The sequence below is a fragment of the Parasteatoda tepidariorum genome, chromosome 11 (assembly GCF_982258835.1).
Source record: "Parasteatoda tepidariorum strain Cologne lab strain chromosome 11, Ptep-v5.0, whole genome shotgun sequence".
Lineage (NCBI taxonomy): Eukaryota > Metazoa > Arthropoda > Arachnida > Araneae > Theridiidae > Parasteatoda > Parasteatoda tepidariorum.
The window spans coordinates 17,355,823-17,369,643 of record NC_141765.1 but is presented as its reverse complement, the minus strand read 5'-3'; the positions used below and the strand labels follow the sequence as shown (position 1 = coordinate 17,369,643).

General features: G+C 27.1%; 1 protein-coding gene across 1 annotated transcript in view; it reads left to right on the top strand.

Moving 5' to 3' along the window:
* The window catches only part of LOC107451030 (proton channel OtopLc), a 34,809-nt gene extending 21,425 nt beyond the window's left edge, over positions 1-13,384 (top strand). Inside the window, exons 2-8 of the mRNA XM_016066997.5 lie at positions 2,955-3,094; positions 5,701-5,872; positions 6,432-6,546; positions 8,339-8,603; positions 9,881-10,041; positions 11,031-11,211; positions 11,347-13,384. Coding sequence (XP_015922483.1) covers positions 2,955-3,094; positions 5,701-5,872; positions 6,432-6,546; positions 8,339-8,603; positions 9,881-10,041; positions 11,031-11,211; positions 11,347-12,338 — 2,026 coding nt within the window. The 3' untranslated portion in view covers positions 12,339-13,384. The remainder of the gene's footprint in view (positions 1-2,954; positions 3,095-5,700; positions 5,873-6,431; positions 6,547-8,338; positions 8,604-9,880; positions 10,042-11,030; positions 11,212-11,346) is intronic.
* Positions 13,385-13,821: the final 437 nt, after the last annotated feature.

The following is a 13,821-nucleotide window of genomic DNA, read 5'->3' as shown; positions in this document are numbered from 1 at the left end:
CATATCATATTTATAAGTTAAATGTTTGTTTCTACCATTATTTTGTTGTTGAAGAAAATCGTTTGCAATAAATATTTTTTATTCTTACAGCAGTCAAAAAGTAACGTCAATAAATTGTTATAGTTTTTAGAACTCATTTTTATTGGATGTTTATTAATGGTTATCATTAATAACTTTCATTTGTTAATTATTGATGTTTAGAATTGTTTTTCGCTTATTACCGTTTAAATTGTTATTACGAATATTACTTAGATCAAGTATGCCAAAAAGTTTATTCATATCGTTTCGGTAAACCAGACAGAGTAAAAATACATTTAATAAATGCTTAGACTCAAAAGAGAAAATAAAATAAACATATAAGTGCTTCATGCTTTTGGATTATATATTAGCTTCGCTAATAATCCAGGTGTGATTTGAGAATATAAATAATTTAATGGTAAGTTAAATTTTTATGCATTATTTTTATTTAGAATTTTTCGAAATGTGGAATTCGCATAAAATATATAATTTACTATTATCTATAATTACTTTTTTAACATCGTAAATAATTTAATGATTTTCATAATTCAATGATAATGCATCAATTTCAAAATATGCATTTAAAATTATATATAAAAGTTAACAATTATTTTCCTTAAATAATTAAAATTTTACTTATTTCTATATCTATTTTTTTCCTCTTTTGGCATCAATATAATTCACAACCATACAGTTTGTCCACAGCTAAAAAACGAAGATCTAATTTAATTTAATTTTAGATCTTTTTCAGAAAAATTAAAAAATAATACTTATACAAATTTAAATATGATACAATCCTCCAATTTCATAATTAAACACAAATTTCTTTTCATTTTTGTTTTCGATTTCAAACATGGGTATATAGAGCAGGTTAGGTTTTAGTATTATTTTGGAGGTTACTGCACAACGTCATTTCAAGAGTTAAGAACGTAACGTCGCTTACGTTAATACGCATTAGCGCTGGGATCCAGTCTTTGACTTGGTATGCTTTTTGTTGAAAACAGGCTCTCTCTAGAGAAATAATGGTTTTTTCCTTAACTTGCAACATAATAATAGTCAGTCACTAATATTTGCCTCATAGCCCAATGTTTAGGCTAGAGAAATATTTTAGACATTTTAACGCGAACGTATTATTAAAACCATTATCTCAGGTAGGGTCTGCAGCTTTAGGCCCCCAAGTAACTTAGTGCTTCGCCAGGGGCTAAAATTTAAAGAAGCAGAACTCATTTTTGTGATATTTTTAAAATTTTTATAAACGTCTTCTATATTTTGAGCATAAATTTTGCAAAGGAAAAGTTTGGTCATGTTTAGTTCAACGCAAGACCTTTCGATGATGCGCAATTGAATGAATTTTCAATTAAACTAAGCTTCAGAAAAAATAAATAAAATAAAGTAAAATAAAAAAAATAAAAAAATCGAACCATGACGACACTACTTCAGCTGATTCTCATGTAAAATGACACGAATATGACATGAATATAAAGGTAAAATGACTTGAAAATGACTCCAGTTTCTCCCACCGTTTTCTGGAAACGCCTCCCCCGCTCTAGTTTTATTAACTTCTTGACAATTTTATGGCCATGAGTTTGATTCAGAGGTTGAATAAATGATGACTTAATTAACCATTAAATTTCAGCTAGGAGGGTGTTTTTTGGAGGGAATAGCCCCCTCAATTGCAAACAAAAGTAGTTCAAAATTATTGCTTTTCCCCTTTTTTTCCGCAAATTTTTAATTTATTTTCTACGTATTCCAGCTTCAATCTTTTCATTTCTTAGTACTTTTAAATAATATAAATATTTAGTCACAATTTTGGCTAAAAGCGAGTGGAAATGGAGAGGTCACGAACGCCTAGTACAGTGAAACTTCCAAACTTTCTTGCTGAAGTTTTGGCGTCTCATCAAGGGAGGGAAATGATTATTTTAACCGTTAAATTTCGATTGTTTAAAGAGCTTTAAAGTACGAATATTTGAAGCAATATGGGGAATTTTGAGAGATATAACCCCTTAAATTGTTAGAAAAATCATTAAAACGAATGTTTTTTATTCGGAGTTATTTTACTTATTTTCTACATTTTCCATCTTCCATGTTTTCCTTTTCATATTCGAAACAAACTTTTAAAAAAGTAAAAAGTCACAATTTTGTCTAAAAAAGTACGATAAGACAGGTGCGAAGCTCTTTCAACAAGGTTCGGAGGATTCTTTGTACGAGATCTTCCTGAACCCCCTCCCTCACACTCTTATAACCAAAAAGTTTGTCGAAATATTTTTTATGAGCGGGTGATCAGGGGGAGATAAAGGGCGCTTAAATCTGGAATAGGTGAAAATTAAGTGTGAAAATTATGTGAAAGAAAAATCAACAAAAGGAACGATACTTTTTAATTTCTTTCTGTCCTTTTTAGAAATTTAATTGGAGAATCCTCTAAAGTCTCCTTTTTTTGCTGTAACTGTTCATGATTAAGAACTTTTCACCTTTATATCCTCTCAGAAGGTGTGTGATTGGTTAAAATAATAATTTTCCTGGTTTGGTTAAAATAATAATTTAATTATTTCAATCTGCTCAAGTCCGTCGCATGTTTTGAGAGTCAATAAAGTTCGTTTTGTAGATTTTTTTTTCTTTGTAGTTAGTTTTCTAGCGACGAATTTTCGCGAATAGTCCCAACACCGGTAAATAGTTTTTAACTAGTTAGTTTAATATAAATTTAATAAAAATGCATGCACAACTTTAGAAATATTTTTCCACGTTTGCATTTTTGTATTTCCATGGTAGTTTCAGACGCAAAGCAATCTGAAACGAGCTACGTAAGCAGAGGAAGTTGAAGAGGTCGGTGAGCGGTAGCCAGCAGAGAGCGTATCGTCCTACTACATATATATAGAGAAAAAAGAATGTTTATTGTCACTTACTGGAATAACATGTTTAATTCATGGTATTATTTTTAGGTGGGAAAGCATGGATCCGCCAGAATCAGGAGAATCACAAACATTAGTTGAAGCAGAAGTGAAAATTGAAGAAAATGGAACAGCATTTAATTCGAATCAAATGAAGAATCCTGAACAAGAAAACCTGATGAAAAAACAAGGTAATTAGTGGTTTCTATATGGTATAAATTATGGTAAAATTACCCTATTCTATAGTAATTTCTGGTTAAAAGAAATAAGTAAAAATAATTTAATAAAACCGAAATATATGGTATGGTATGGTATATGAGCCATTCATTTGGTAATTTTTCCTTTCATATGGTAATGGTTTGATGGAAATTCTGACTTTCAAAATTATAATTTATCTATAGTACAAAATGCAAAACTGGAAAGCAAATTTAGACGAATAAATGGGTTTAATGCAATGTTCTAAGCTATCATAACAAAATTACTACATTTTATCATAAAACCATATTTTGCTGTTAATTTTATTAAAATCAGTATCAAAGCTCTTTGGTAAAAATTAGTGAGCTTTTTGGTGTTTTCAGAGAGATCATGATTTAATTTACCATATTCATGTAATTTTGGCCATACTTTCTTTTCTCATTATTGAAGCAAATGCTTATGGACTCTTCAAATTATATAATTTACAAAGAGTAATTATTTTAATATGCAAGGGAGGCTGTGCTGATCATGACAAGGATCTGACATTCCAAAGTCCAATTCTTAGAACATATGAACTGAAACAAACTGCACTTCATATTACTTATTAGTAAGTATAAGTCGCATAAATTTGTACCAAAAGAAGTTTAAAATACTAAAAGTGTACAATAATGAAAATAAATTTAACTGGTGTTATAAATTTTGACTTATGATCCTGGCAAAGTATGTGCTACTTTGTTTAAAATTAAAAGGATCATTTTTGTGACAGATTGTCCTTCTCTACCTATTATAATATAACAAACTCTAAAACTACCATTTTTTAAAATAATTTTCATAAAATAATTTGAGTAATAATTATTCCCTAATTTTCAACAATTATTAATGGAATTTGAAAAGAATTCATAAGATATTTTAAACTATTCATTATGTTATTCATAGACATTAATAAATTAAAAATGTTCACCGGTAAGCATGAATTTTTAGTATTAAATTGATGGTATGATGAAAAATTTAGAAAAACTTGTTCAAAGTATTTTAAAGTAAAAATTTAATTTTATTATTATTATTATTATTGTTGTTATTATTATTATTTTTTTTTACAATTTGCTTCTTTAATATATTTCTCTGGATACACTTTTTTTTATAGGAATTTTCATTATTTTTCTATTTCCCAAAATATCATTTAATCAGGTAATAAATTTAAAACTATTAAGTTGAACCAAAGTGTTATGGGTAATTTCATGCTCTTTCATCAAGGAAAATTTAAAGGCCACAAATTAAATGCCTTAAACTCCAAGTAAAAATTTAATTTTGTGCAAAATTATATAAAATATTATCTAATTGAATCTTAATGGATTTAAAAGCAGACAAATATTTTAATACTGATTAACCTTATTTTATAAGCTTCCAATTTAACATGATTTTTTTCAACCAAATGAAAATCATTAAAATTAATTTGAAATATCCAACATTTTCATATTTTTATTAACTTAAACAGTGTATTCATGGAGAAGGAATTGGAATTTTGCACCATTTTTATTAGCATAAAGAGCTCTTAGAGTTATGAATAACTGTTTATGACTAGCAAAAATTTTAAAAATGGAATAATAGAATAACGGCTTTATTTAGTAGACAAAAGAACCTTAAAAAATTAAATATGAAACCTGAGAAATATTTAAAAAAAAAAAAATAGAAGAAATATTTAAATATTATTATTATTATTATTTGTTGAGGAATTTTGATTATAGACCCTTAAAATATGAAAAACAGTCACAATCTAGGGAAAATGATCCCAGTAGTTTAGCTAGGACACCTATTTGAAATTTTATTTTAAATTCATTTTTTTAAATTTACTATATCAAATTTTTAAAACTTTTTCACTAAAACTGGGCATTTAAAATGACAAACTTATATACTTGACTTAAAATAATTAAGAAAATCCAGAAAAATACCTTTAGTGGTCAAAATTTTTGAAATTGAGAGGTCAAATTCATTGGTATGTAGTGTCCAATTTTAAATTTATTTTAAAGGGTAACTATTTTATCATTATACTAGGTGTTCTGTAAAGACAGAAATTAATATGTATTCTTAAGTTGCCTATCAAAAATGAAAACAAATTATTTACCAGGAAAAAACAAAAACGCTATTGATATAAGACAAATTACAGTGCAGAAAAGCAAATTAAAAAAAAAAACAAGGCTGGTTTGATTGTGGGAAGGGACAGAAAATAATTGATAGACTATTAGAAACACCTTAAATTTTAAACCTCCAATCATGCCTGTTTTGTGTTAATTATGTGTGCCTTCCTGAACTGTGATTTGTCAGAGTTTGATGCATTTTTGTTTTTTCCTTTTTTAAATATTAATTTGAGACCTCCAACGTGTACTTTTTTTTTTTTCATTTTTAATAGGAATTTTAAAAATAATTATGGGTGGTCTTTACAAAACAACCTGTTTTTTTCCCTCTACTGTTATTGATAAATATAAAAATTACTGAGATTTGTCTTAGTACTGTTTATTGTTATAGTAAAAAGTTTTAAAAGATTAGTCCTTGTTGTAGAAAATAATATTTATAAGAAATTCATGACAATTTTTGTAATCAATAGGAGTGTCTCCACTGGTGACAGAGATTCAGAAAGTGATTATCAATCACAGAATACCTGATCCTGGCAACTGTTATCCTCCTGTAGCACAACACAACTCTGGTGATTCCAGTATAGGACCAGTTGGCTTTACAAAATATATTCTAGTTCAACACGGATCTAGAAAGTATACAAGGTGATAATCTTTGTTTATGCATTTATTTCTTTAATATTTTTCTGATAGTATGCATTATGATGCAGTGGCTGATGGCTAATGCAACTCATTTAGGCAGAGGCGGTATATATTCTCAAAATATCATTTTGATTTGTAAATTAAGTAAACCAAAATACTGTTTAAAAAAGATTTACTTCTTTTGGGTCCTATTTTACTTATTAAGAGTTATTAATTATTATTTAATTCCCTTAAATTTTTTAGATCCTGCAGAAGCTTTAACAAATTTAGGGTCTTTGGATGGCCAGGCTTTTGTACCCCCGATTATAGATATAAATTTCAGATTAAATCCATGCATTTATAGCTCCTTCGTAATAAGAATTTTAAATCCTCTAAAACAATTCTGTTAATGCTGTTCTGTTATTTGCTTCTTAAAATTTTTACCCAAATGTTGCTGGTCTTATTCGCTGTATCTTTCTTAGTATTAAAAATGTTTTGCACTTTAACATAAAAATTTTTCATAGTATTATTTTTAACTGTTTCTGTTTCTCATGAAAAGCAATAATTTTGATTTTTTTTATAGTGACTCTTTCCTGCTCATGTTAAGTGGAATTTATGCCAAACTTCTTATTGTCATGGGTATTTGTTTTCCCGTTGCCGAAGTTATATCCAAAAGAATCCCAGTCACCTACTATGAGGTTAGTTTAATTTCTAAATCTGTATTCATGTAAGAAAGTAAAAACGGTGTGAATAAAATATGTGTAAATAAAAAGCACTGTTAAATGTTTTGGATTAAGAAATTTATTGTCAAACTATGGAACATTTTTTAAAGGGAACAATGAAGCCATAAGGTTTTTTGACTATCGCTTGTAGGACTTTAGGATTCCTATTTATCACAGAATGTTTCTTCAGAAAAAGCCTCATAGTAATAATTAAGGCCCGGATTTTGATGACATTTGCATTTTTTTGCATTTTTTGCATTTTTGGACATTTTTTGTCTTTTAGAGCATTTTTTTAGATTTATAGGGCATTTTTCTTTAAATTTTGGGGCGTATTTTGCATTTTTAATGCATTTTTTAAAGTTTTCGGTTAATTTTTTCCAATTTTTATTATTTTTTATCAATTTTCATTATTACACTGGCTTCCAAACAATGAAGAAAATCTATAGGATATTAACAGGTGAAGCAAAATCTTTTCAAATTGAAGAAGAATTGTCAGTAAGTGAGACTGTCTTTTTCAAGTACACACCTATAACATCAGTAGACGTTGAAAGAAGCTTCTGCAGGAATGAAAATTTACTTTCAGATAAGAGACGCTCGTTTACATTTCAAATTATCAAAAAAATAATTAATAATCCAAGGTAATTCTGATATTTAGTAATATTATGAGATGGGAGTTGTTATATCCCTCAAAGTTTCTCTACAAAAGAAAAATATTTTGGTGTCAATATATTTTCCTTTTTTTGTCATTTTAGGATATAAAACATATTTTTCAAACTTTAATGAACGTAGAACAAGTATTGCATTGCTTTATATTTTTTAAATGACTCATAATAATTTTAAAGAGCAAAACATTTTTTTAATTCACTATTTTTACTTTATTTAAGGCATTTTTTGCGCAATTTTTGCATTTTTAAGGGCATTTTTTGCCCTTTTTAAGGGCATTAGTTGAGATTTTTTAGGTCATCAAAATCCGGGCTCTAGTAATAATAATAACAATTACTTTATTTGGTAATTTTTAAGAGAAATATTACTTTGAAAACTATCAAAGCATCATTTAATTCATAACTGAGACATATGCTTAAAATCCTAAAGGAAAAAATAAGTATTGGCATCTTAACAGGTAAAATACTATATTCTTATTTGTTATGCTAAGAGTCTCTTCTTGTCATGAATTTTAATTTTTTTTATTCCACTTTTATCATCTTTTATTTTTAATAAACTTTTTACTACAGATTATTTTTTAAAAAAATTATATTCTAGAACATAAATATAAAGGCTTCATTTTATTAGAATGGAAAATAACTAACAATACAAGCAATAATTTAGAACTTAAGAAGTTAATTATTAAATTACATAGCAAGCAGTTTTTTAAAAAAAAATTTTTTTTGAAAAGTATTCTAAAATTGGGTCGATTTGTTTTAGATTGCTTTAAAATTGATTTTTTTTTCAAAATCAAATAATTTTTTGGTTAGATAATAAAAAATTATTTGTATGTAAATCATGCAAAAGTCAAGAAACTTATATAAAAAAATATATATATGCCAAAGTTGTATAGGATATTACTTTTCCTTATACACTGTCACTTATTAATAAATTTAAATTGTTATTCTTTAACTTTTTGCATGAGAAACATCTAGAAATTTAGATATTGTAACTGAGATGCCATTTTTTTTTAATTTCTCTATTTCTCTGTAAACTGTCCAATGTCATGCAAAATGAACTGAAAATGACTTGCAAAATGATCTAAAATAAGTTTATTTATTTTCAGGGATTTTACTTGTATTTATATGGAGGGAGCATCGCTTTCTTAATTTTCATGTACTGTTTCACTCTACATAGTGAAAGATGTTGCAAAATAAAGTCTCTGTTTTGCTTCAGTTCCATAACAATATCTTCGAATTCAATATCTCAATCAGTTGAAGAAACCAACAGCAATCCCAACAGCCTTAAAAGTCTAAATCAAACATCGAAAATGAATAAACTGTCAGAAAATAAGGAATCGAAACACTTTTACTTGAGATTAGGAGCTGTTGGTAAGTATACATATATTTTTAACTTCTTGATAAAATAAAATTGTATCTTTTAATGATATTTACGTTAATATTAAATGGCATAAAATTATGTTGAAAATTAAAATCCATAATTTTTCCATAATCCATAATATTCTGTGCATAAATTTTATTGTTAATTTATGTCAATGTAAAACATAATTCTTCAACTTAAACTTATAACTTATGATGCATTTTCAGAACAGTTCCTAAAAAAGTTGAAGAAACCACAGCACTTTTAAGCTAATTTTTAAAGCAATTCTTTTATCCCACTTGCATTAATTTGAAACACTATTTCTTTTTAATCGAAAATTTTATTTATAAAGTTCCTTTTTGACTTTAATGAATTTAAAATCTTAACCATTTCTGGGGCTTCATAAAAAATTATCGAAATATGGAAGCCTTAATATAGGCTATGCTGTTTACATAATTTCGTTAATGTCAGCTATATTTTTTAAAAATTAATTTTAAAATCAATTTAAAGCATGAAATTATTCATTTTGGGACAACTCTTCGAGAATATTACTTTGACATTGCATTTATAAATGCAATTCTTGGAAGTATGTTATTTCTTCAATTGGGAAAATTAGTCAACATCAAATAAAGACTATATTAAGGGGTAATGCCAGGAAAGATGGTCAGAATAGATTCTGGCCCCTTCAAAATTATTTTCCTAAACTAAGTTCCTTTGAAAAGTTCTGCCTTCATTGAAAAGAAAAAAAAAATCCTTATATGAGATTCTCACTATATTTCTAGAGTTAGTATTAAAATTTAAATGCAAATATGCTAAGTGACTCTTGAATTACTTAGGCATCTTTATAAAAGGATTTTATAAAAACGTTTTAAAATTCCTCAGCAAATTCTCTTCATATCCTTTTAAAGTAATCAGTAAAGGGTATTTGAAGTGGTAAAAAGAAATATAGGATAATAAATACAATTTTAGCTTAAAAAAAAAAAAACAGGCTACATTATTTATGAATCATTTTCTCAGTTTCCTAATTTGTTTGAATATGGCATGGTGTGTCAAAATTAGTCCAGCATTTATAAGTTATGAAAAAAATATTTCAATTTTTTTTTCTTTCAATATAGTGGCTGAACATTATTATGTCTATTTTGATCTGAATGACAAGTGGTGATCTATCAAGCATTGTCTATATGAAAATTTCATATTTCATTACTAATATTTTTCTGATCACACAATTAATTTGTAGATTATTATGGTATTATAGATGGTAACCTAAGTATTTTTTTTCTTTGTGTAGCATTTGGTATTGCGAGTATGATATATTCTGGGCTAGAATTTGGTCAATTTTTAGAGTTACAACCTGGATCCAGTTGCTATAACGTGCTGTATGGAATCAGTCCACTTACTAGAATGGCTTTTACATTCATTCAAATGTATTTTATCTTTTTGAATTCAGAGGTATGTGTTAATTTTGTATTGGCAAATATACACTTTCAAGACATTGGCAATTTGCTTGTCTGCACTGAATATGCCATTTTTAATAAAAATAAACATCAAACTCTTCAATTCCTTAAAGTCCTTTTCATTCTTACTTTCTTTAATTAATTGTTTAACATTCTTTAATTGTTTAAAAAATGTTTTTATGTTAAAAAAAAATTAATTTTTTTAAACAATTTTCTACATAGTAAATTTTTTTTTTTCATGGTCTCTTTAGTATTATCTAAATTTGCAAAGTTATACATTTTTAAAATTTAGAAGGTCCTTATTTTTTCAAAAAACTTTGATGAAAGGTCGAAGTTCACTAGCATTGATTTATGGCCATTAACATAGAAAGAAGATCTTTCATATAAATTTTTGTCAATTGTAACAGTATTGTCATAAAAATGTCAAAATAGTTTTTTAATAATTTTATTTTTTTTAAGATTATATTATTTTATAAAATGTAAATTGTATTTGAAAACACTTATTTTAACAAATATCATTAATCAAATACCATAGACTTATGGCTTCCAATTCATACTCTGTTTATAATTAAATTATAAACCATATTTATGTACATATCAAATAAAAATCACAAATTTATAACTTTTTAAGAATCATTAATATAAAGGTTTTGTATTGATTATGTTATAAATGCATGTTGGGAATATATAATGAGTTATGGCACAGTTATTTTTAAGCAAACAAAGTCTGCTTCAGATTTATCATTTTAATTTATATGATGAATTATAAAAGGTATCAATGAAAATTGAGTAAAGAAATCACTCACCAAACACAAACTATAATATCTTGATGTTTATTAACTTTTCTTATTCTTAGTTCAGTGGAGAAAGTTTAGAAGTATTATGTAATTGTATTGTAATAAAATTACATTATAATAGAAGGTTTATAACCAATATATACTAATTATATAACTTAAATGTATAACTGTTTTATAATTTTTCTAGGTTTGTATTCGAAAATACAAGAGTCTTGCAAGATTTGGATTAATGCATATGGTTGCGACTAACCTTTGTATTTGGTTGCATGTTCTTGTACAGGAGACTAAACATGGAATTTTAAATGTAATCAATGTCAATTTTACATTACCACTGACATTTTCAGTTCCACTAAATATGATTGCAGAAGGTATGAAATGCCTATGTATTTAATTATTTACTCATTCTGATCTTACTTAAGTTCTTTTTTATTGTATTTACTTATTCTGATCTTTTTTTCAAATATACTTTATTGATTTTAAAAATATTTTTTTATCATTTACAGTTGCGAATGAAGAAAATTTTACCGACTATGTATTTGAAGAGGTTTCAAACAGTACCAGAGGAAATCGTTCAGTTCGTGAAGATATTGCTTCAGTTATCCTCGAGTGCAGACGATCTAATATAATGGGAGAGCTTGTGCAAGAAGCAAGTCACTTTTTGTTTCCTTGTACAATTCAGTATAGTTTAATATGTTCAGCAATTTTATACATCATGTGGAAAAACATTGGGAAGCAGCAAAAATCTACCAAAAGCAACATGACTGCAAGTCACCATTCATCTTACAGTGCACTGCAGCGACAATATAATCAAGTTTATTGCACAAAATCAAACAAAGGACTATTTTCTGGCATTTTAGTTCTTGTGCTTTCAATCATAAGTATTATTTTATTTTTTGTCTTCATAAATAAATCTGATTATAAAATGTTTGCTATAATGGAAGCTAAAGTTACTGAGCTTGGTTTGTATCTTTTAACTTCAGTAGCTGTGTGTATAGCCTTGCTACAAACTCGAGAATTAAAATATAGCGCACAACTGGACACAGAACTAGATCGTATACTCTTAATTGTTTCCCAAAGTGGGTTATATCTTTTTACTATGTTCAGTATTATTGGGAGTTATTTCACCACCGACCAGAATACATTGCTTGTTCTGGTTACTTCCTTAGCTTGTATAACTCAAGCAACATTGCAAACTATTTTCATATTGGATGCATTTCATTGCTCAGCTACAACTACAGATCAGGTGCGGCGTATGCCTGGGCGAGAATTGGTTACCTTTCTTTTAGTTTGCAATATTGCCACTTGGAGCATGAATACTTTGCAAGCACAAAGGTCTGATTCAAATCCAATACAGCTCCAGTTTTATGGTTTTTGGGTATGGACTATTATTACTCACATTACTACGCCCTTAGCGATATATTTCCGTTTTCATTCTACTGTTTGCTTGTGCACCATCTGGAAAAGAACATATAAAATAAAGTTTGACTATGTCTGAACCTTATTGAATACACCTATAATCGATATCAAAATTCATGTGAGATAGCCTTTCATTAAAAATCTCAATTTCATTCATTCATTAAGGATTTTTTTTCAAAAATAGCATTTTTAAGATAGTGAAGAAAAAAAACTGAAAATTTTTTAATATTGATGTTGCCAGAAATGTTTGATGCATCTAAACATCTTTTTTGCATAAAAACATTATACTATAAATTTTCAAAACTCAAGGTCTATTTCAATTTTGTTAGTGCTACTAACATTGAAACTTATTAATTTCTTGGTTAAGGAGGATAGTTTCTGAGCTTTTCATAAACGCTTAATCATAAGTAAGCATTTCAGGCGTTTCTCACCTTTATTTTTTATTTATTTAATAAGCAAAACTATCCTAGTAATAATTTTGGTAAGCTTACATTTTACATACTGCATTTTACATTCAACACTGCAAAACTCAAATTCATTACCCCTATATGTTTACTTGTTTAATTGTAAAATGTATATAAAGTTGTAAATGAATGGGTTTGAGGTGATTTTAACAATAGCAGTGTTAGCTGTAAAGAGTTAGAAAAGATATTGCTCAGCTATTGTAGACATAGTAATTCTGTTTTGGCTTTAAAAAAATCCTAGTGAAGTGTTACAATCTATTATTATTTCAATTCAACTCATTACTTCATTGTGCAACCATATTTGAACTATTATGAAGTATTGATGAATGAGTTGTCAATTTGAAAAGGTAGACCATAACTTAGGTCAAAACACAATAATCGTAACATGCAAGTCATTTCGGGTAGAATTAAAACTAATTATTTCATAAATAAACTGCTTATTTATTATTCTTTAAATTACTTATTTTTATCAAAGTACTTATTTATTATTTTTCTTAAAAAAAAAGTACTTTCCCATGAAACAAGTTTGCAAAAAGGGATGGAGTCCTTTTAAGAACAAGGAGTATAAAACTAGACTGATTTGCATTATTAAGAATTTTATTTTAATGCCCTTGATCTAGTTATAATAAACATGCTCAGAATAACAAAAAGAGAAGAAAAATATGTGCAGAAAATATAGGGAGACAATATTTCTTCTTTAATAACTAGTTAATAATTTTAAGGAGTAGATGATTTTTGCTTCTAGTAGTATTAGAATAATATTACTTTTCTTTTTTAGTTCTATACTTGAACAATTTGTAAAAGTGCAATTGTATGGGTGATTGAGTACAAAAATATGTGTACAATTGGGCCCTCATGTCCAGCTTATCGGGTACCAGCTATTTTTGCAGTTTTTTTACATTTTCTTTGTGGGATGCATTGAAATCAAATCCCCTTATTATATATTTATATATCTCTTTAAAAAGTTTTCTCTGCACTATTCATAACAATGTTCAATCATATGTGATAACATGATCAATGCTGATGCTATGTACCTCTAAAATATACTGATGTCTGCTTTACTCTTACTCTTATAACATAATTATTTTCATTCCTCTG